Here is a 14,241-nt window from a genome sequence, read left to right on the forward strand (position 1 = left end):
ACCCTTGGTGCCCCTTTCTCCATGCCCACAGCATTGCAGACACGACTACGAATGGCTTTCATGAAATGTGTGTTCACCAGGCCTCACTCCAGCTCCAGAGTCAACCGTTGTCTCCATGGGGGGTGGGGCTAGAGCCGGTGCGGAGTCCTGGATCCAGAGATGAGGAAGAGGAGCACAGCCCTGGGAATACATGTTGGGGGCTTCCCCAATCCCTCAGTCCCAAGAAGATGAGAGAAGAATAGTTCCACTTTAGTTTTCTTAGGGTCCCCATGGGCTCTTTGGCACTTAGAAAGCGACCCCCCCCACACTTACTGCCCCATGAGAAAGGGGTAGGGGGAGGACTTGGCACTGGCTGTGGGACGAGTTATGGCTCCATCACGTCCCTGGGCACTCGCAGAAAGGAGGAGTGTCACCAGGACAAGTCCCTATTTGGGATCACATTCTGAAGGGGATCGGGGACAGTCAGTGGAGTGGTCACTGGGTGGTGGGGTTTGCTAGAAATTCCTGGCAGGGACGAGGCGGCAGGCCCAGCCTGACAGTCTGAAGGCCCTGAGTGGCCGTCATTCTGAAGTCATGCACTGCAGCCGGTGTTTGAAGAAGAGTAGGCGGTGTTTGGCCACCTGACTCTCATCCAGTGATCCTGGGTAACGGTACCGGGCATAAGTCTCTGCCCCCACATCCCTTGATGTCCAAGGCAGCTTCAGCTTAGATGCATGATCCACAACGACGTCTGAGCAGGAGCCCACCCGAAGGGAACCAAGCCCATCCAGGAAGAATTCTGGGGGTGGAGGGAGGGAGAGTACTCAGTGAAGGGTCTGAAGGGTACAGAAAGCCAACCCTTCAGGGAGAACTGAGATTTGGGGTATGGAGGGTGCACATGAAGGGGCCCCATTTCCAGGGCCCTTGGGCTAGTAATTAATTCTTTGGGGTCTTAGTTTCACTCTTCCATAAAATGGACTCCACATTCTTAACCTTGTGCTTTGATAACGAGCCCCACCCAGGCCTCCCCAACACACACCTAAATGTGCACTAGGTGCACTGAGCGGGCTGCTCTAGAAGGGTGGCCTGAACAGGGGACGCAGCTGGCCGTGGAGTAAAGGTGGCGGGTGGCAGTGGCTGTGCTGGGCGTGGAGGCTTGAGTGGTGTGCGGCCCGGCAGGGTGGGCTCTCGGTAACTCTTGGTGGGTGCGGGATACGTGGTGCCTCCAGCGCCCCGGGGGCGCGGTGTCCCTGCGGCCCGGCCGGGAGGGGGCGCCACTCACCCAGATGCGCCACGCGGCTGAGGCGCGGGTCGAAGCCCACCTCGCGCACCTTGTCGGTGCGCGCCAGGAAGAAGTTGACCACGCCGTCGGTGACCACGCAGCCTGGAAAGCCCACGAGCTCGTGGTGGAAGCCACGCCTTTGCCGGAGGCAGTTCCCGTGGCCTGGCGCGCCGGGCTCCACGCTCAGCAGCTGCCGGTAGGTGGTGGCGAAGCCCGAGATCTCGCGCACCGCGCCGCCCACCTGCGGGCAGTGGGAGGGTGGCCCGGGGGCGCAGGGACACGGGGGTGGGGTGGGGGCTGGACCTGCACACCCCCCGGGTTCCCGGCCCGTCCTCTCTCGCTCCACCCCTGCGGGCCCCAGATCGCCCCAGGCTCCGCGGGCGGGCTCGCAGCGTGGTCCCCCGTGGGCCCGTCCCAGGGCCGCCCGGGCCCCGTCTCCCACCCACGTCCGGCGGGCCCGCCCCTACCAGGTCCAGCGGCGTCCGCTCCAGCACGTCCACAAGCCTCTCGAGCCGCGTCCGCGCGGTGAAGACGAAGTCGTCGTCCACCCACAGGACGTACTTGGTGGTCACCTGTGATACGGCCAGGTTCCGGCCTGCAAACCAGCCCTGGGCGAGCGCATGGATGGTTGGTGACGCCGCAGAGGAGGGCCCCGCCCCGCTGCCACCTTTCCCTCTCTCCTGACGCCTCCCTGCACTTTAGTCCAGAGCTGTTTTCCTATTGCCAGGGCCCCGAGTCACCGTCCTGGGGCAAGGTGTTAGTGCCCCTCATTCATTCATGCATTCATCCCTCACCTATTCAGCGAGCGCTCACTAGGTGCTAAGCACGTTCTAAGAACGCAGTGCGAGCAAGGCAGGCGCGATTCCTGCTCCGCTGGAGCTCACGGTCCCGGAATTGCCATGCCTAACAGGCATCCAGTAGTTCTGGAATCACTACTCTAGGGACTTTCAGACACTGAAGGCGCCCTCTGGTGCTCAGCGGTTCACCCTCCCTGGCTGCGCACCTTGCCAAAAGGCATGAGATAATGCTCGATGTGGGGGCCTCTGATGCTCTCCGGCTTGTCGCTGTCGTCGGCGATGACCACGGTGACCGTTGGGTAGAAGCGGCGGATGCTGGCGATGAGCGCCCGGAGCCGATTGTAACGTAGGAAGGTCTTAGTGGCAATGGTGACCAAGGCGCTGATGTTGTACTGGGCTGGGAGTGAGGGGCGGGGTTAGGTGCAGAGACCCCGAGTGGGAAGCGGGGAGCAAGAAGAGTCTTCCCCCAGGGTCGCCCTCTCCCAACTTCTCCCCACCAGCGCTGGAGTTAGGTCCCCACATGCATGAACCTCACCTCCCTGGGGTAGAGATCCTGGTGGGTAAAGCCGAGGGTTGGGAGGGTGTCTTATGCGGATGGTAAAGACAGCCTCATGTCCCTCCGTGGAGAACCGGACTGGGAAGAAAGGATACAAAGCCGTGCTCCTTAAGGCTGGGATAACATTCCCTTGTAAGTAAATCAATATTTACGTGCCTAGTCTGTGTACCATCTTTCTGGGCCCTGGTGGACAGGAATGCAAAGTTTTTAGGCCCCTGGCACCAACATTCTAATGGGCGGGAGAAATAAAATAAAGTATTTAATTTTAAAAAACAGATTTAGGGGATCCCTGGGTGGCTCAGCAGTTTAGCACCTGCATTCGGCCCAGGCCGTGATCCTGGAGTCCCGGGATCGAGTCCCACATCGGGCTCCCTGTGTGGAGCCTCTTTCTCTCTCTGCCTGTGTCTCTGCCCCACCCCCCCTCTCTCTGTCTCTCTTGAATAAATAAATAAAAATTTAAAAAAGAGATTTAATTAAAAGCTAACCTTATTGAGCATTTACTATGTGGCAGGCACTTTTTAAGTTACCTTAAATATGTGAACTCACTTAATCCCCATGAGCTATCTATTAAGTAGATTCCCACTACAGAAAAAGGCATAGATAATTTAGGTAACTTGTCTACATTTACACAACTATTAAGCAACAAAATTGAGATAGGAACCTAGTCAGTCTGGTTTCAAGCTAAGTAAATAAAATTCAGACATTGGTAAGCATTGAATGGAAAATAAAACAAGTAATGTGATCATGAAGAGGAGACATCTGAGCTGAGATCCAAATGACAAGAAGGAGCCAGCCATGCAAAAATCTGGGGGAAGAGCATTCTAGGCAGAGGGAACAGCAAGTGCAAAGGCCCCAAAGTGGGAGCAGGTTTGGTGTAGCAAGCTTTGGAGAGCTGTGCCTCTTTTGCTAGAGGAGAAATGGGAGCTCTGGGCTATAAAGCCCTTTGCCCTCTAGTAAGTGGTGGGTTGGGAACAGAACTTGAGTTGGGGCAGGTCACTTCCTGGGCCCCCATGGTTGGCCTGAAGGGGGGTACACACCCAAGGCTCGGGTTTCCCTTTGGCCTGCTCTGGCCCCAGATGAACAAAGGCCCCTTCTCTCCCTCCCTGGCCCTGCTGGCCTAGTTGAAATGCCCATTGTGTGACTGGGCAGTTCTGGCCATTGCCCGAGTGTCTCCCACATCCTCTGTCACTTGCCCGCTCCAGCACTTCTGGGCTCTCTGTTCACCCAGCCTGCTCATGCCTCCACCCAGGCCTCACACCTGTGTCTGCTGTGTTTGCCTGGTAGCTTTGGCTGCTATAAATGACCAGTTGTAGCTGCCGGTTGAGATGGTCCAGCCCTGGGCTGGTGAGGGTGAGATCTGGCTGGCCTTCTCCATTGAGAGTCACTCCAGTCACTTCCCCTGCCACATTCCAGGTGCCCAAGGAGGCAGTCAGGTTCACCTGGGGGTGGGGGTTGGAGAGCACAGGGTTAGGCCTCGGACCCTCTTGCCTCCCTGGTTCCTCCATCCCTTCTTTGGGCAGCCTGGGCTCCCTCCAGCATCCTCAATGCCCACCTGGCCTTCCCAGCATCGTGTCCTCTTACCTGGTAAAGCTCCTGACCAGAAGCTGCCTGCAGGCTCAGCCCTGGGAGGAAGGAGAGGGAGTAAGAATCACAGCCAGCCTTCACTTTCTCTTCTCTCCCTCATCACACACAGCACACACCTTCTCACCATCCCTCTTTGTTGAGGCCACAGCAGGGCACATGCTGGGCAGCAGCCTAAAGTAACTGACTTTTTACTCCTTCCCATTAAAGCAATAGCTCTTTATGGCCTGGGACCCCGGGATCATGACCTGAGCCCAGGCAGACACGCTTAACCAACTAAGCCCCCCAGGCACCCTCAAGTCCCTCTCATCAGGAGTTCCCCCGCTTCCCATCCCAACCTTCCTTCATTCTTCCTCACCCAATCTTGAGCTCTGTCACCCCCAAGTGGCTTGGGTCATCCCCTAGGCTCATTCTCCCCACCTGGCACCAAGATGCTCCGGAGGGGCTGGACCTCCACACCCTGCAGGGGGTACTGAAGAGGGGAGTTGGCGGAGGCTATGAGCAGCTGGTCAGCGGCGGACTGGCTCCTGGCAGCGGAGGACAGAGAAGGAATCCTATGCGGAGGAGCTCTCCTTCCCATCAGCCCTCCCTCCCGGCCTCCCAGGCTCCACAGCTGCAGGGACACGCCCTCCTTTCAGGCTGGTACCTTGAAAGGAAGGCCTGGAACTCCTGCTCCCTGGAGGCAGAGGCAGCCAGCAGCTCCTGGGGGTCAAAGGCCTTGGTGAGGTCAATGGCTCGGACCTGCCTCTGGAAGGGGAGGTGAAGGCTCCCTCCGCTGGACTCACAACTGCAGTTGTTCCCAGAGAGCAGCCTGGAGGAGGGACGAAGGGTCATCAGAGCCCAGCCATACAGCTGCAGTCGCCCCACAAAGCATTTACACAGTGCCCTGCACGCTGGCTTTCAACCCTGCCCATCCCATGTCTGTCCCCTTAAACACTGCTCTCCAAATAGTTTCCAGGAGAGACCACCCATGGCATGACTCATCCCCCAAATCTGGATTTTACAGAGTGTAGAACAGGGCCAACTGCTAGAATTTCAGAGTTGCCTACTCACCGTTCAGGACCCCACATGGGGCCCCTTTCACGTGGAACCGTCAGGGCATCAGAAAGTCTTTGAGGGCCCTCCTCCGCCTGCACATCCTCCCCTCCCATCACCACGACAAGGTTCTGGGAGGAGGGATTGTTTTTTCCCCAGCTCAAGACTTAGAAACCCCCCACCGCCCACCCCACCCCCGCTCGTCAGGAGAAGCCAGACACCAGAGCTCAGCAGTGCGGGGAGACAAAGGCTGCGCACGCCACCCCCCGCGGGGGCCGCTCTGCCGCCAGCACTCCTGGCACTCACCCCACCACTTGCTCCTTGATCCTGACGGGGATGTGTGCATAGCGGGGCTCAGGCGCGAGGTCCGGCAGTTCCGGCCTGGGGGGGCCCTGCAGGGGCGCCCACAGCGCCAGGGGTGCCCGGAGGCCCGGCGCGTCCCGGGTGCTCACGTACAGGAGCCCGAGCGAGGCGCAGGCGAGCAGCAGCACCAGCGCGTAGAGGGCCCGGCGGCCCAGCCGCATCCTGGCGGGCGGGAGGGAGGGTGAGAAGGGCGCGGCGGAGAGGCGTGGGCTGGGACCCCGCGGCCGGTGCTCCCCGAGCCTGCGGCCGGCTCCCGGCTCCCCGCGCCCTCCGCAGCGGCGCGCCGGGCTGCGCCCAGCGAATGGTTCCCCCGCCCTCCTCGCTTCCCTCCCGGGCCTCGCGGCTGCAGCCTCCTTTATTCTCCTCCCGCATCTCCGTCTCGGTGTCCTCCACGCCCAGGCCCGGCGCGTTGATGCAGGGGCCGCCGGACGCGGTGCCTGCCGGGGAGGGGGGGGAGCGAACCCCAGAACGCCCTGCCTCCGCGGGTCCTCGCCCGGCCGGCCCCGCCGCCCCCGCCCGAGCATCACCCGGCCCCCGGTGAGCTCCACACCTTGCCTGTCATGCAAAATGCAGAATCGCGGGCGCTGTGGGTGCGGCGGGCGGTGTGACCTGGGCGCGGGGCGGCGAGCGCGCAGCCTCCCGCCGCAGCGCGACCCCATCCCGCGCGGGCACTGACCTGTCTAGGGCTGCAAGGCCGCCGCAGGGCTTCCGTCCGGGCTGCTGGAGGCTCTCGGCCCCGGCCGGGGGGTCCTCATGGGGCCGGAGGCGGCCTGGGCGGGGAGCCGGGCGCGAGCCTGTGTCCGGGGGATCCTCTCCCGTCCCGGGCTCGCCCAGCCCCTCCCGCGCTCCGACGCTCCGGGCTTTGTGGGCTGCGGCGCGTGGCGGTTCTGGGCGTTTCCTGCAGCGGCGAGGGGGGGTGGGGGCGGGGGGGTGGACGGAGCTGAGAAACCGTGCACCCCAGCCCGGAGCTCCGCGGGGCTGCCCGAGCCCGCGCGCCGCTTGCCAGGAGGGGAGGCTCAGGCGGCTCCCGGCGGCTCGGCTCCCGGGCGCGGTGCGGCGGCGGCTCCGGGGGCGCGGGGACCGCGGGCGCCCGGGCGCCTTCTGGTGGGCGCCGAGGACACTGCGGGGCGCCGCTCGCTTCTGGGCGCCCGGAGCCTCCGTGTCCTCCAGACGATAGACCGGGACCCGCCAAGAGGGCTTTGGAGGCGACGGGGCGGGGCGCCCTGCCACTCCATGTTAAGGAAGATTTGGGTGGGTAGGGTGCCATAAAAGAAACCAGACTAGGTCCTGGAAAATAAAGACTTTGCGTGGCTAATAAGGACAGGTTCACACTCTCCCTCCCGTCCTCCCCCCACCCCAATCAAATAGCAAACCTCCAGCAGTGATCCAAAGGCCTGCTTCCCCCAACTGCCCCTTACAGCAGACCTGCCGGAGAGAGAAGTGGCTAGGTCGGCTCCCGGCTTCCGCACGCAAGCCTCGGACCCATTTAGACTCCCTGCGCTACAGCAGGACTCACGGTACTACCCAAAGTCCTCTAGTTTCATGGTTCTAATAAAAGATGTGTCAAGATCTAGTAGAAAAAGAAAGACACCTTAAAGAGGGTAGAAGACAATGAGAACGCGGGGGGGGGGGGGGCGAGGATGGGTTGTTCAATGAACTGACTGATCAGACGGAGGGAAGGGGGGTTTCTCACTCTCGTTATGCCAAAATAAATTCCAGATCTATCAAATTTTAATGTTAAAAACGAAACCAGTAAAGGAAATCATGGAGTTTTTGTGTTCTGTTCTGTTTTGTTTCTTTTTACAATCTTGCAGAGGAAGAAAAACTCTCTAAGCAAGATATAAAGGGAATAGTAATAAACTTGCCTATGCAAAAACCATGGGTGAAGGAATTTCTATAAGCAAACTTAAGATATAAATGACAAACTGTGAAAGGAACTTTTCCAACATGTAAGACAGATAAAGCTCTATTTTCCTCAAGAGCTCTGAAACATCAATAGGATGATCAACTACCTGAAAATGGACAAAAATCACGATTAGGCAGGTGACAGAAAAAATAAAAATGGCTTTTAAATGTATAAAATTATACTTGACCTTATTCATAATAAATGAAATGCAAAATAGAAAGACTGAAATTTTTAACACAATTTTTGCAACATTGACTATATTCTCTATGTTGTGCTTTTCATCCCAGTGAATTATTTATAACCAGAAGTTTATACCTCTTAATCCTTTTCACCTGTTTCACCTATCACACCACCCCCTGAAATGTTGGCTACCAAGTTAGTGAAGGCCAAAGAGTTTGCTAACACACTGCATGGTCACAGGTATGTGGAGAAACAGCCTGTGCCATACATTGTTGTGAGTGTAAATTAATACAACTTAGGAGAGCAATTGGCAAATCTATTAACATTTAAAGTGTTAGTCTTTTACATTGTAAATATTAATCATTTTAAAATTTAAAGATCTAGCTCACTCAGACAATGGGACACTGGGCTACACTATATCTACTGATACTGAATGATCTCCAAAGTTGCTAAGCAAAAGCAAGCAGATTCAGGACAGTGTATATAATTGGCTCCTATGCATGGGTTTTAGCTTTTGGGCTGGGCCGAAGTCTGGATATGAGGTGCTGCCATAACAGAAACCTGAAATTGTGGAAATGGCTTTGGACCTGGGGCTTGGCAGAAGCAGGAGGGAATTTGAGGAGTGTCAGTGAAGATCAAGAAATATTGAAGAGCTTGTGAGAAGTCAGATGGCCTTTGAGGATGTTGCAGTTGCAGGGAAGTGGGCAAAGTAAGAGAACCCAAGGAACGGAGATCTTGCTATGTTTGGCAATTCTGGTACCTGTGGTGGGGTGGGAGGTAGAAACCTCACCAAATGAACTGAAGATCTCACTGAGAAGATGTCTAAGCAGCATATTGAAGGTGCCATCTGGTCTCTTTTTGCTGCTGACAGTCAAAATGAAAAGCAAGAGATAAGCTAAAGGAAGGCATGTTGAACAGAAAGGAGCTGGGGATTGCTAGGTTGGACACTGCTTAGCCTCCCCAAGGACCAGTGATACTAAAATCCAAAGATGGCTTCCAGGCAAAGATCATATCTAGGGAACTCTCGAGAAAACAGATCTGAAAATAATGCCAAGGATGTGAATGCAAATTCTTTGTGAAGGGATGCCTGGGTGGCTCAGTGGTTGAGTGCCTTCAGGCTCAGGTCGTGATCCAGAGGTCCTGGGATCAGTCCTGCATCAGGGGTACCCCCCAGCAGGGAGCCTGCTTCTCCCTCTGCCTGTGTCTCTGCCTCTCTCAGTGTGTCTCTCATGAATAAATAAATAAAATCTTTAAAAAACCCACAAATCCTTTGTTAAGAAAGATCTGAGGCAGTGCCTCAGTGGATGGTTCCATCTGATAATAAGACTTTTAAGAAGGCGTTGTCTGTCCACAGTCCATGCAGAAGCCCAAAGTAGCTATGGTTTTCTTGTAATTAGTGAGTTAATCTCAGTAAGATTCATAAAATACCCATAAAGATTTTAAGAGAACTGTTCGCAGAATTTTATTGTGATATGCGAATTCTCTTATCATTCTGATAGAATACAGTTTGCTGTTTCACGGCCCCAAATTTGTGGTAATGTATTACACAGCAGCCAATAACTAATACAGACTATTCTATAGCACTGAGAGTGGATGGTCTCCAACGATACACAATAACTCATGATGCTGAAAGAAAACACAAATTACGTATTACAGTTCTGTGTGATACTATTTATTAAATGGTATGATAACTACTTACTAAATACATGCAAAACTAATGTATGATATTTGTAGTAAGGGCAGCCCTGGTGGCGCAGCGGTTTACTGCAGCCTTCAGCCCAGGGCCTGATCCTGGAGACCCGGAATCGAATCCCACGTCGGGCTCCCTGCATGGAGCCTGCTTCTCCCTCTGCCTGTGTCTCTGCCTCTGTATGTGTGTGTGTGTGTGTGTGTATGTCTCATGAATAAATAAATAAAATCTAAAAAAAAAAAAGAAAGATGATATTTGTAGTAAGGATTATAATTCTCTCCAAAGGAGGGGAATATTATCTACAAGGGGGTAAAGGCAACCTGGGTCCTGTTATTAAAATTATGTTTCTACATCTGAGTGCTGATGATACAAATGTGTTTATTTTGTGAAAATATGCTGAGCTGCACACTTACAATCTGTATACTTTACTGTAGGTATATCATACATGAATAAAAGTTCAAAAATATGTGAGAACAACAATTGTAGTCTGCTTTTGGAAATATTCAGAAAGGATTTTCTTTGGGGCGCCTGGGTGGCTCAGTTGGTTAAGTATCTGACTCTTGATTTTGGCTCACATCATGATCTCAGGGTTGTGAGATAGAGCCCCCACATCGGGCTCCATGCTGGGCAAGGAGTCTCCTTGAAATTCTCTCTCTTCCTTTCCCTCTGCCCCTCCCCCCTCAAAAATAAAGGATTTCCTTTTTTAAAATTTAAAATTCAATTAATTACCATATACTGTATTACTAGTTTCATCGGTGGAGGTCAGTGATTCATCAGTCTTTTTTTTTTTTTTTTATGATAGTCACAGAGAGAGAGAGAGGCAGAGACACAGGCAGAGGGAGAAGCAGGCTCCATGCACCGGGAGCCCGACGTGGGATTCGATCCCGGGTCTCCAGGATCGCGCCCTGGGCCAAAGACAGGTGCTAAACCGCTGCGCCACCCAGGGATCCCGATTCATCAGTCTTATATGATACCCAGTGCTCATTATACCAGGTGCCCTCCTTAATGCCCATCACCCAGTTACCCCATCCCTCCACTCCCTCCCCTCCAGTGAGCCTCAGTTTGTTTCCTCTGGTTAAGAGTCTCTTATGGTTTGTCTCCCTCTCTGATTTCATCCTGTTTTATTTTTCCCTCCCTTTCTCTATAATCCTGTTTTGTTTCTTAAACTCCACAGATAAGTGAGATCATATGGTAATTGTCTTTCTCTGATTGACTCATTTCACTTAGCATAGTACCCTCTAGTTCCATCCACATCATTGCAAATGGCAAGACTTCTTTTTTTTTTTTTTGATGCTTGAGTTGTATTCCATTGTATATACATACATACCACATCTTTATCCATTCATCTGTCAATGAACATCTGGCCTCTTTCCAGTTTGCCTATTATGAACATTGGGGTGCAGGTGTCCTTTCAGATCACTACATTTTGTATCTTTGGAGTAAATATCTAATAGTGCAATCGCTGGGTTATAAGGTTATAAGCTCTATTTTCAACTTTTTGAGGAAACTCCTTACTGTTTTCCAGAGTGGCTGCACCAGCTTGCATTCCCACCAACAGTGCAAGAGGGTTCCCCTTTCTCCTCATCCTTGCCAACATCCATCGTTTCCTGACTTGGTAATTTTAGCCATCCTGACTGGTGTGAGGTGGTATCTCATTGGGGTTTTGTTTGTATTTCCCTGATGCCGAGTGATGTTGAGCATTTTTTCATGTGTCTGCTGGCCATGTGGATGTCTTCTTCGGAGAAATGTCTGTTCATGTCTCCTGCCCATCTCTTGATTGGATTATTTGTTCTTTGGGTGTTGAGTTTGATAAGTTCTTTTTTAAAAAGATTTTATTTATTTATTAATCACACACACACACACACACACACACACAAATACAAACACAGAGGCAGAGGCAGAGGCACAGGCAGGGGGAGAAGCAGGCTCCATGCAGGGAGCCTGATATGAGACTCCATTCCAGGACTCCAGAATCATGCCCTGAACCGAGGGGAGACACTTTAAGCACTGAGCCACCCAGGAGTCCCTGATAAGTTCTTTTTTTTTTTTTTTAAGATTTATTTATTTATTTATCATAGACAGAGAGAGAGGCAGAGACACAGGAGGAGGGAGAAGCAGGCTCCATGCCGGGAGCCTGATGTGGGACTCGATCCCGGGACTCCAGGATCGCGCCCTGGGCCAAAGGCAGGCGCTAAACTGCTGAGCCACCCAGGGATCCCCCCTGACAAGTTCTTTATAGATTTTGGATACTGGCCCTTTAAGTGATAAGACATTTGCAGTTATCTTCTCCCATTCTGTCAGTTGTCTTTTGGTTTTGTCCACTGTTTCCTTTGCAGCGCAAAAGCTTTTAATCTTGATAAAGTACCAATAATTCATTTTTGCCTGTTTCCCTTGCCTTTGGAGACATGTCTAGCAAGAAGTTGCTTGGCTGAGGTCACAACAGAGGTTGCTGCCCATGTTCTCCTCTAGGATTTTGATTCCTCTCTCGCTCTTAGGTCTCTCATCTATTTTGAGTCTATTTTTGTGCATGGTGTGAAAAAATGGGCTTGTTTCATTCTTCTGCATGTGGCTGTCCAATTTTCCCAGCACCATGTGTTGAAGAGACTTTTTCTTTTTCCATTGGATATTCTTTCCTGCTTTGTCAAAGATTGGTTGACTAGAGTTGAGGGCCCATTTCTGGGTTTTCTGTTCTGTTCCATTGATCTATGTGTCTGTTTTTGTGCCAGTACCATGCTATCTTGATGATCACAGCTTTGTAATACAGCTTGATGTCCAGAATTGTGATGCTATCAGCTTTGGTTTTCTTTTTCAACATTTCTTTGGCTAATTGAGGTCTTTTATGGTTCCATAAAAATTTTAGGATTATTTGTCCCAATTCTGTGAAAAAGGTTGGTGGTATTTTGATAAGGATTGCACTGAATGTATGGATTGCTCTAGGTAGCATAGATATTTTAACAATATTTGTTCTTCCAATCCATGAGCATGGAACGTTTTTCCATTTCTTTGTGTGTTCCTCAATTTCTTTCATGAGTTTTCTATAGTTTTCTGAATACAGGTACTTTGCCTCTTTGGTTACATTTTTCTGAGGTATCTTATAGTTTTTGGTTCAGTTGTAAATGGGATCAACTCCTTAATTACTCTTCCTTCTGTCTCATCATTAGTGTATAGAAAGCCAACTGGTTTCTGTGCATTGATCTTATATCCCGCCACTTTGCTGAATTCCTGTATGAGTTCTAGTAATTATGGGATTATTTGTCCCAATATTTGTCTTTTGAGTTTTCCAGATAGCATATCATGTCATCTGTGAAGAGTGAGAGTTTGAGTTCTTCTTGGCAATCCAGATGCCTTTTATTTCTTTTTGTTGTCTGATTGTTTAGGTAGGACTTCTAGTACTAATGTTGAACAGCAGTGGTGATTGTGGACATCCCTGCCATGTTCCTGACCTTAGGGGAAAAGCTCTGTTTTTCCAAGAAAGGATTTCCTTTAAGCAGGACACAAAATTGCAATTGGGTGGTTTTTCTGATAGTCGCCTTGGGTTACTCATGTAGCTGCAGCCATCTGGCAGCTCAGCTGGGGCTAGATAATACAAGTTGCCATCACTCCCGTGATGGGAGGTTGCTATTGGCTCTTGGTCAAACTTCTCTTTTCATGTGGCCTTTCACCCTCCAGATAAGCTAACATGGGGCAAGGCAATCTCAGGGCAGCAAATGGGTAAGAGTGGAAGCTATAAAGTCCGCCTTGCTTGTAGTTCACACAGCATTCTCTCTCTCTCTCTTGATATAAATATAAATATATATATTTTATTATTCATTTGTCAAACAAATCACCTGGCTATCTCAGATTCAATGAGTGCCTAAACCCCACTTATTGATGAATGTGGCTGTAAATAATTGGTGACTTTAGAAAATCTACCACTATCACTAATAACCAAATTTTGCAAGTCCAGGAGCTGTTGCTTAATTGGTACTTTTAGAAAGGAAAGGTGTCTTAATAACTGTGCCAACATTACAAGGAGTGATGCTCAGAAATGGCAGAGCTATGTACATAAACATTGCCTAGAAGTAAACACACGCTAGTAGTAATCAACAAAAGACCCAAATCTAATACTCCTTTCCACTAAAAGGAACATGCCTCCTTGGATGCATTCCCAGTTTTATCCCAGGGTTGGTACAGGAAAAATTAAAGATGAACCTGCAATGTCAGAAAGCAATGAAGTACTATAAAAAAAGGAGGGGGGAGCATGTTAAAAGGACGTAAATAGGAGTCAGCTTGAAAGGGCTTCTACTACATGAATATGGGAAAGTTTGAGCACCAAAATAATTTAGGATAGGAATGAATTATAAACCATTCACAAAACAGAAATCCATGATCCACACTGATAATAAATAAATAAATAAATAAATAAATAAATAAATAAATAAATGAAAATGCCAACCAATGCATACAAACAAAGGGATGGAATGGAAAATAATTTTGCAGCTATCATAGTAAAAATTGGGTTGGGCTAGAATCATCAATGAGTGCTAACTCTAAGCGGCAGGGGAAGTTTGCTATTATCGATGAGGGGCAGACGCATACTGTGTGCCTGCAGATGTGTTACCTGGAGAAAGACAGGGCATCACCTCTGTAGTTTTCTGGCTGGGATGTATAACTGGATCCTAAATGTGAGCAAACACACAAACCCCAAGTGAGGAATATTTTAGATATATGAAGGACACTAGTCAGTCTTTCTTTTCTTTTCTTTTTTTAAAGATTTGTGGGTATTCATTTATTTGAGAGACAGAACAGAGAGAGAGAGAGCACAAGGGAGAGGGTGAGGGCAGAGGGAGAGGAGGAAGCAGGCTCCCCACTGAGGAGGGAGCCAGGATGCTC

At 51.1% G+C, this 14,241-nt stretch overlaps 1 protein-coding gene across 3 annotated transcripts in view; it reads right to left on the bottom strand.

Annotated features, from left to right (window-relative positions):
- Window positions 1-56: 56 nt before the first annotated feature.
- B4GALNT1 (beta-1,4-N-acetyl-galactosaminyltransferase 1) overlaps window positions 57-14,241 on the bottom strand; it is a 53,129-nt gene continuing 38,944 nt past the window's right edge. Inside the window, exons 4-15 of one of the 3 annotated variants that reach the window (XM_038549806.1) lie at window positions 13,970-14,027; window positions 6,270-6,491; window positions 5,537-5,755; window positions 4,842-5,006; window positions 4,616-4,722; window positions 4,196-4,236; window positions 3,873-4,053; window positions 2,594-2,692; window positions 2,265-2,455; window positions 1,729-1,869; window positions 1,262-1,502; window positions 57-778 (exon numbers count right to left, since the gene is read on the bottom strand). In XM_038549806.1, coding sequence (XP_038405734.1) covers window positions 561-778; window positions 1,262-1,502; window positions 1,729-1,869; window positions 2,265-2,455; window positions 2,594-2,692; window positions 3,873-4,053; window positions 4,196-4,236; window positions 4,616-4,722; window positions 4,842-5,006; window positions 5,537-5,755; window positions 6,270-6,491; window positions 13,970-14,027 — 1,883 coding nt within the window. In that variant the 3' untranslated portion in view covers window positions 57-560. Of the gene's footprint in view, window positions 779-1,261; window positions 1,503-1,728; window positions 1,870-2,264; window positions 2,456-2,593; window positions 2,693-3,872; window positions 4,054-4,195; window positions 4,237-4,615; window positions 4,723-4,841; window positions 5,007-5,536; window positions 5,756-6,269; window positions 6,492-13,969; window positions 14,028-14,241 lie in introns of those variants that run through there. The other 2 variants (XM_038549807.1, XM_038549805.1) reach the window with 2 other exon arrangements.

Source organism: Canis lupus, chromosome 10 (assembly GCF_011100685.1).
Source record: "Canis lupus familiaris isolate Mischka breed German Shepherd chromosome 10, alternate assembly UU_Cfam_GSD_1.0, whole genome shotgun sequence".
Lineage (NCBI taxonomy): Eukaryota > Metazoa > Chordata > Mammalia > Carnivora > Canidae > Canis > Canis lupus.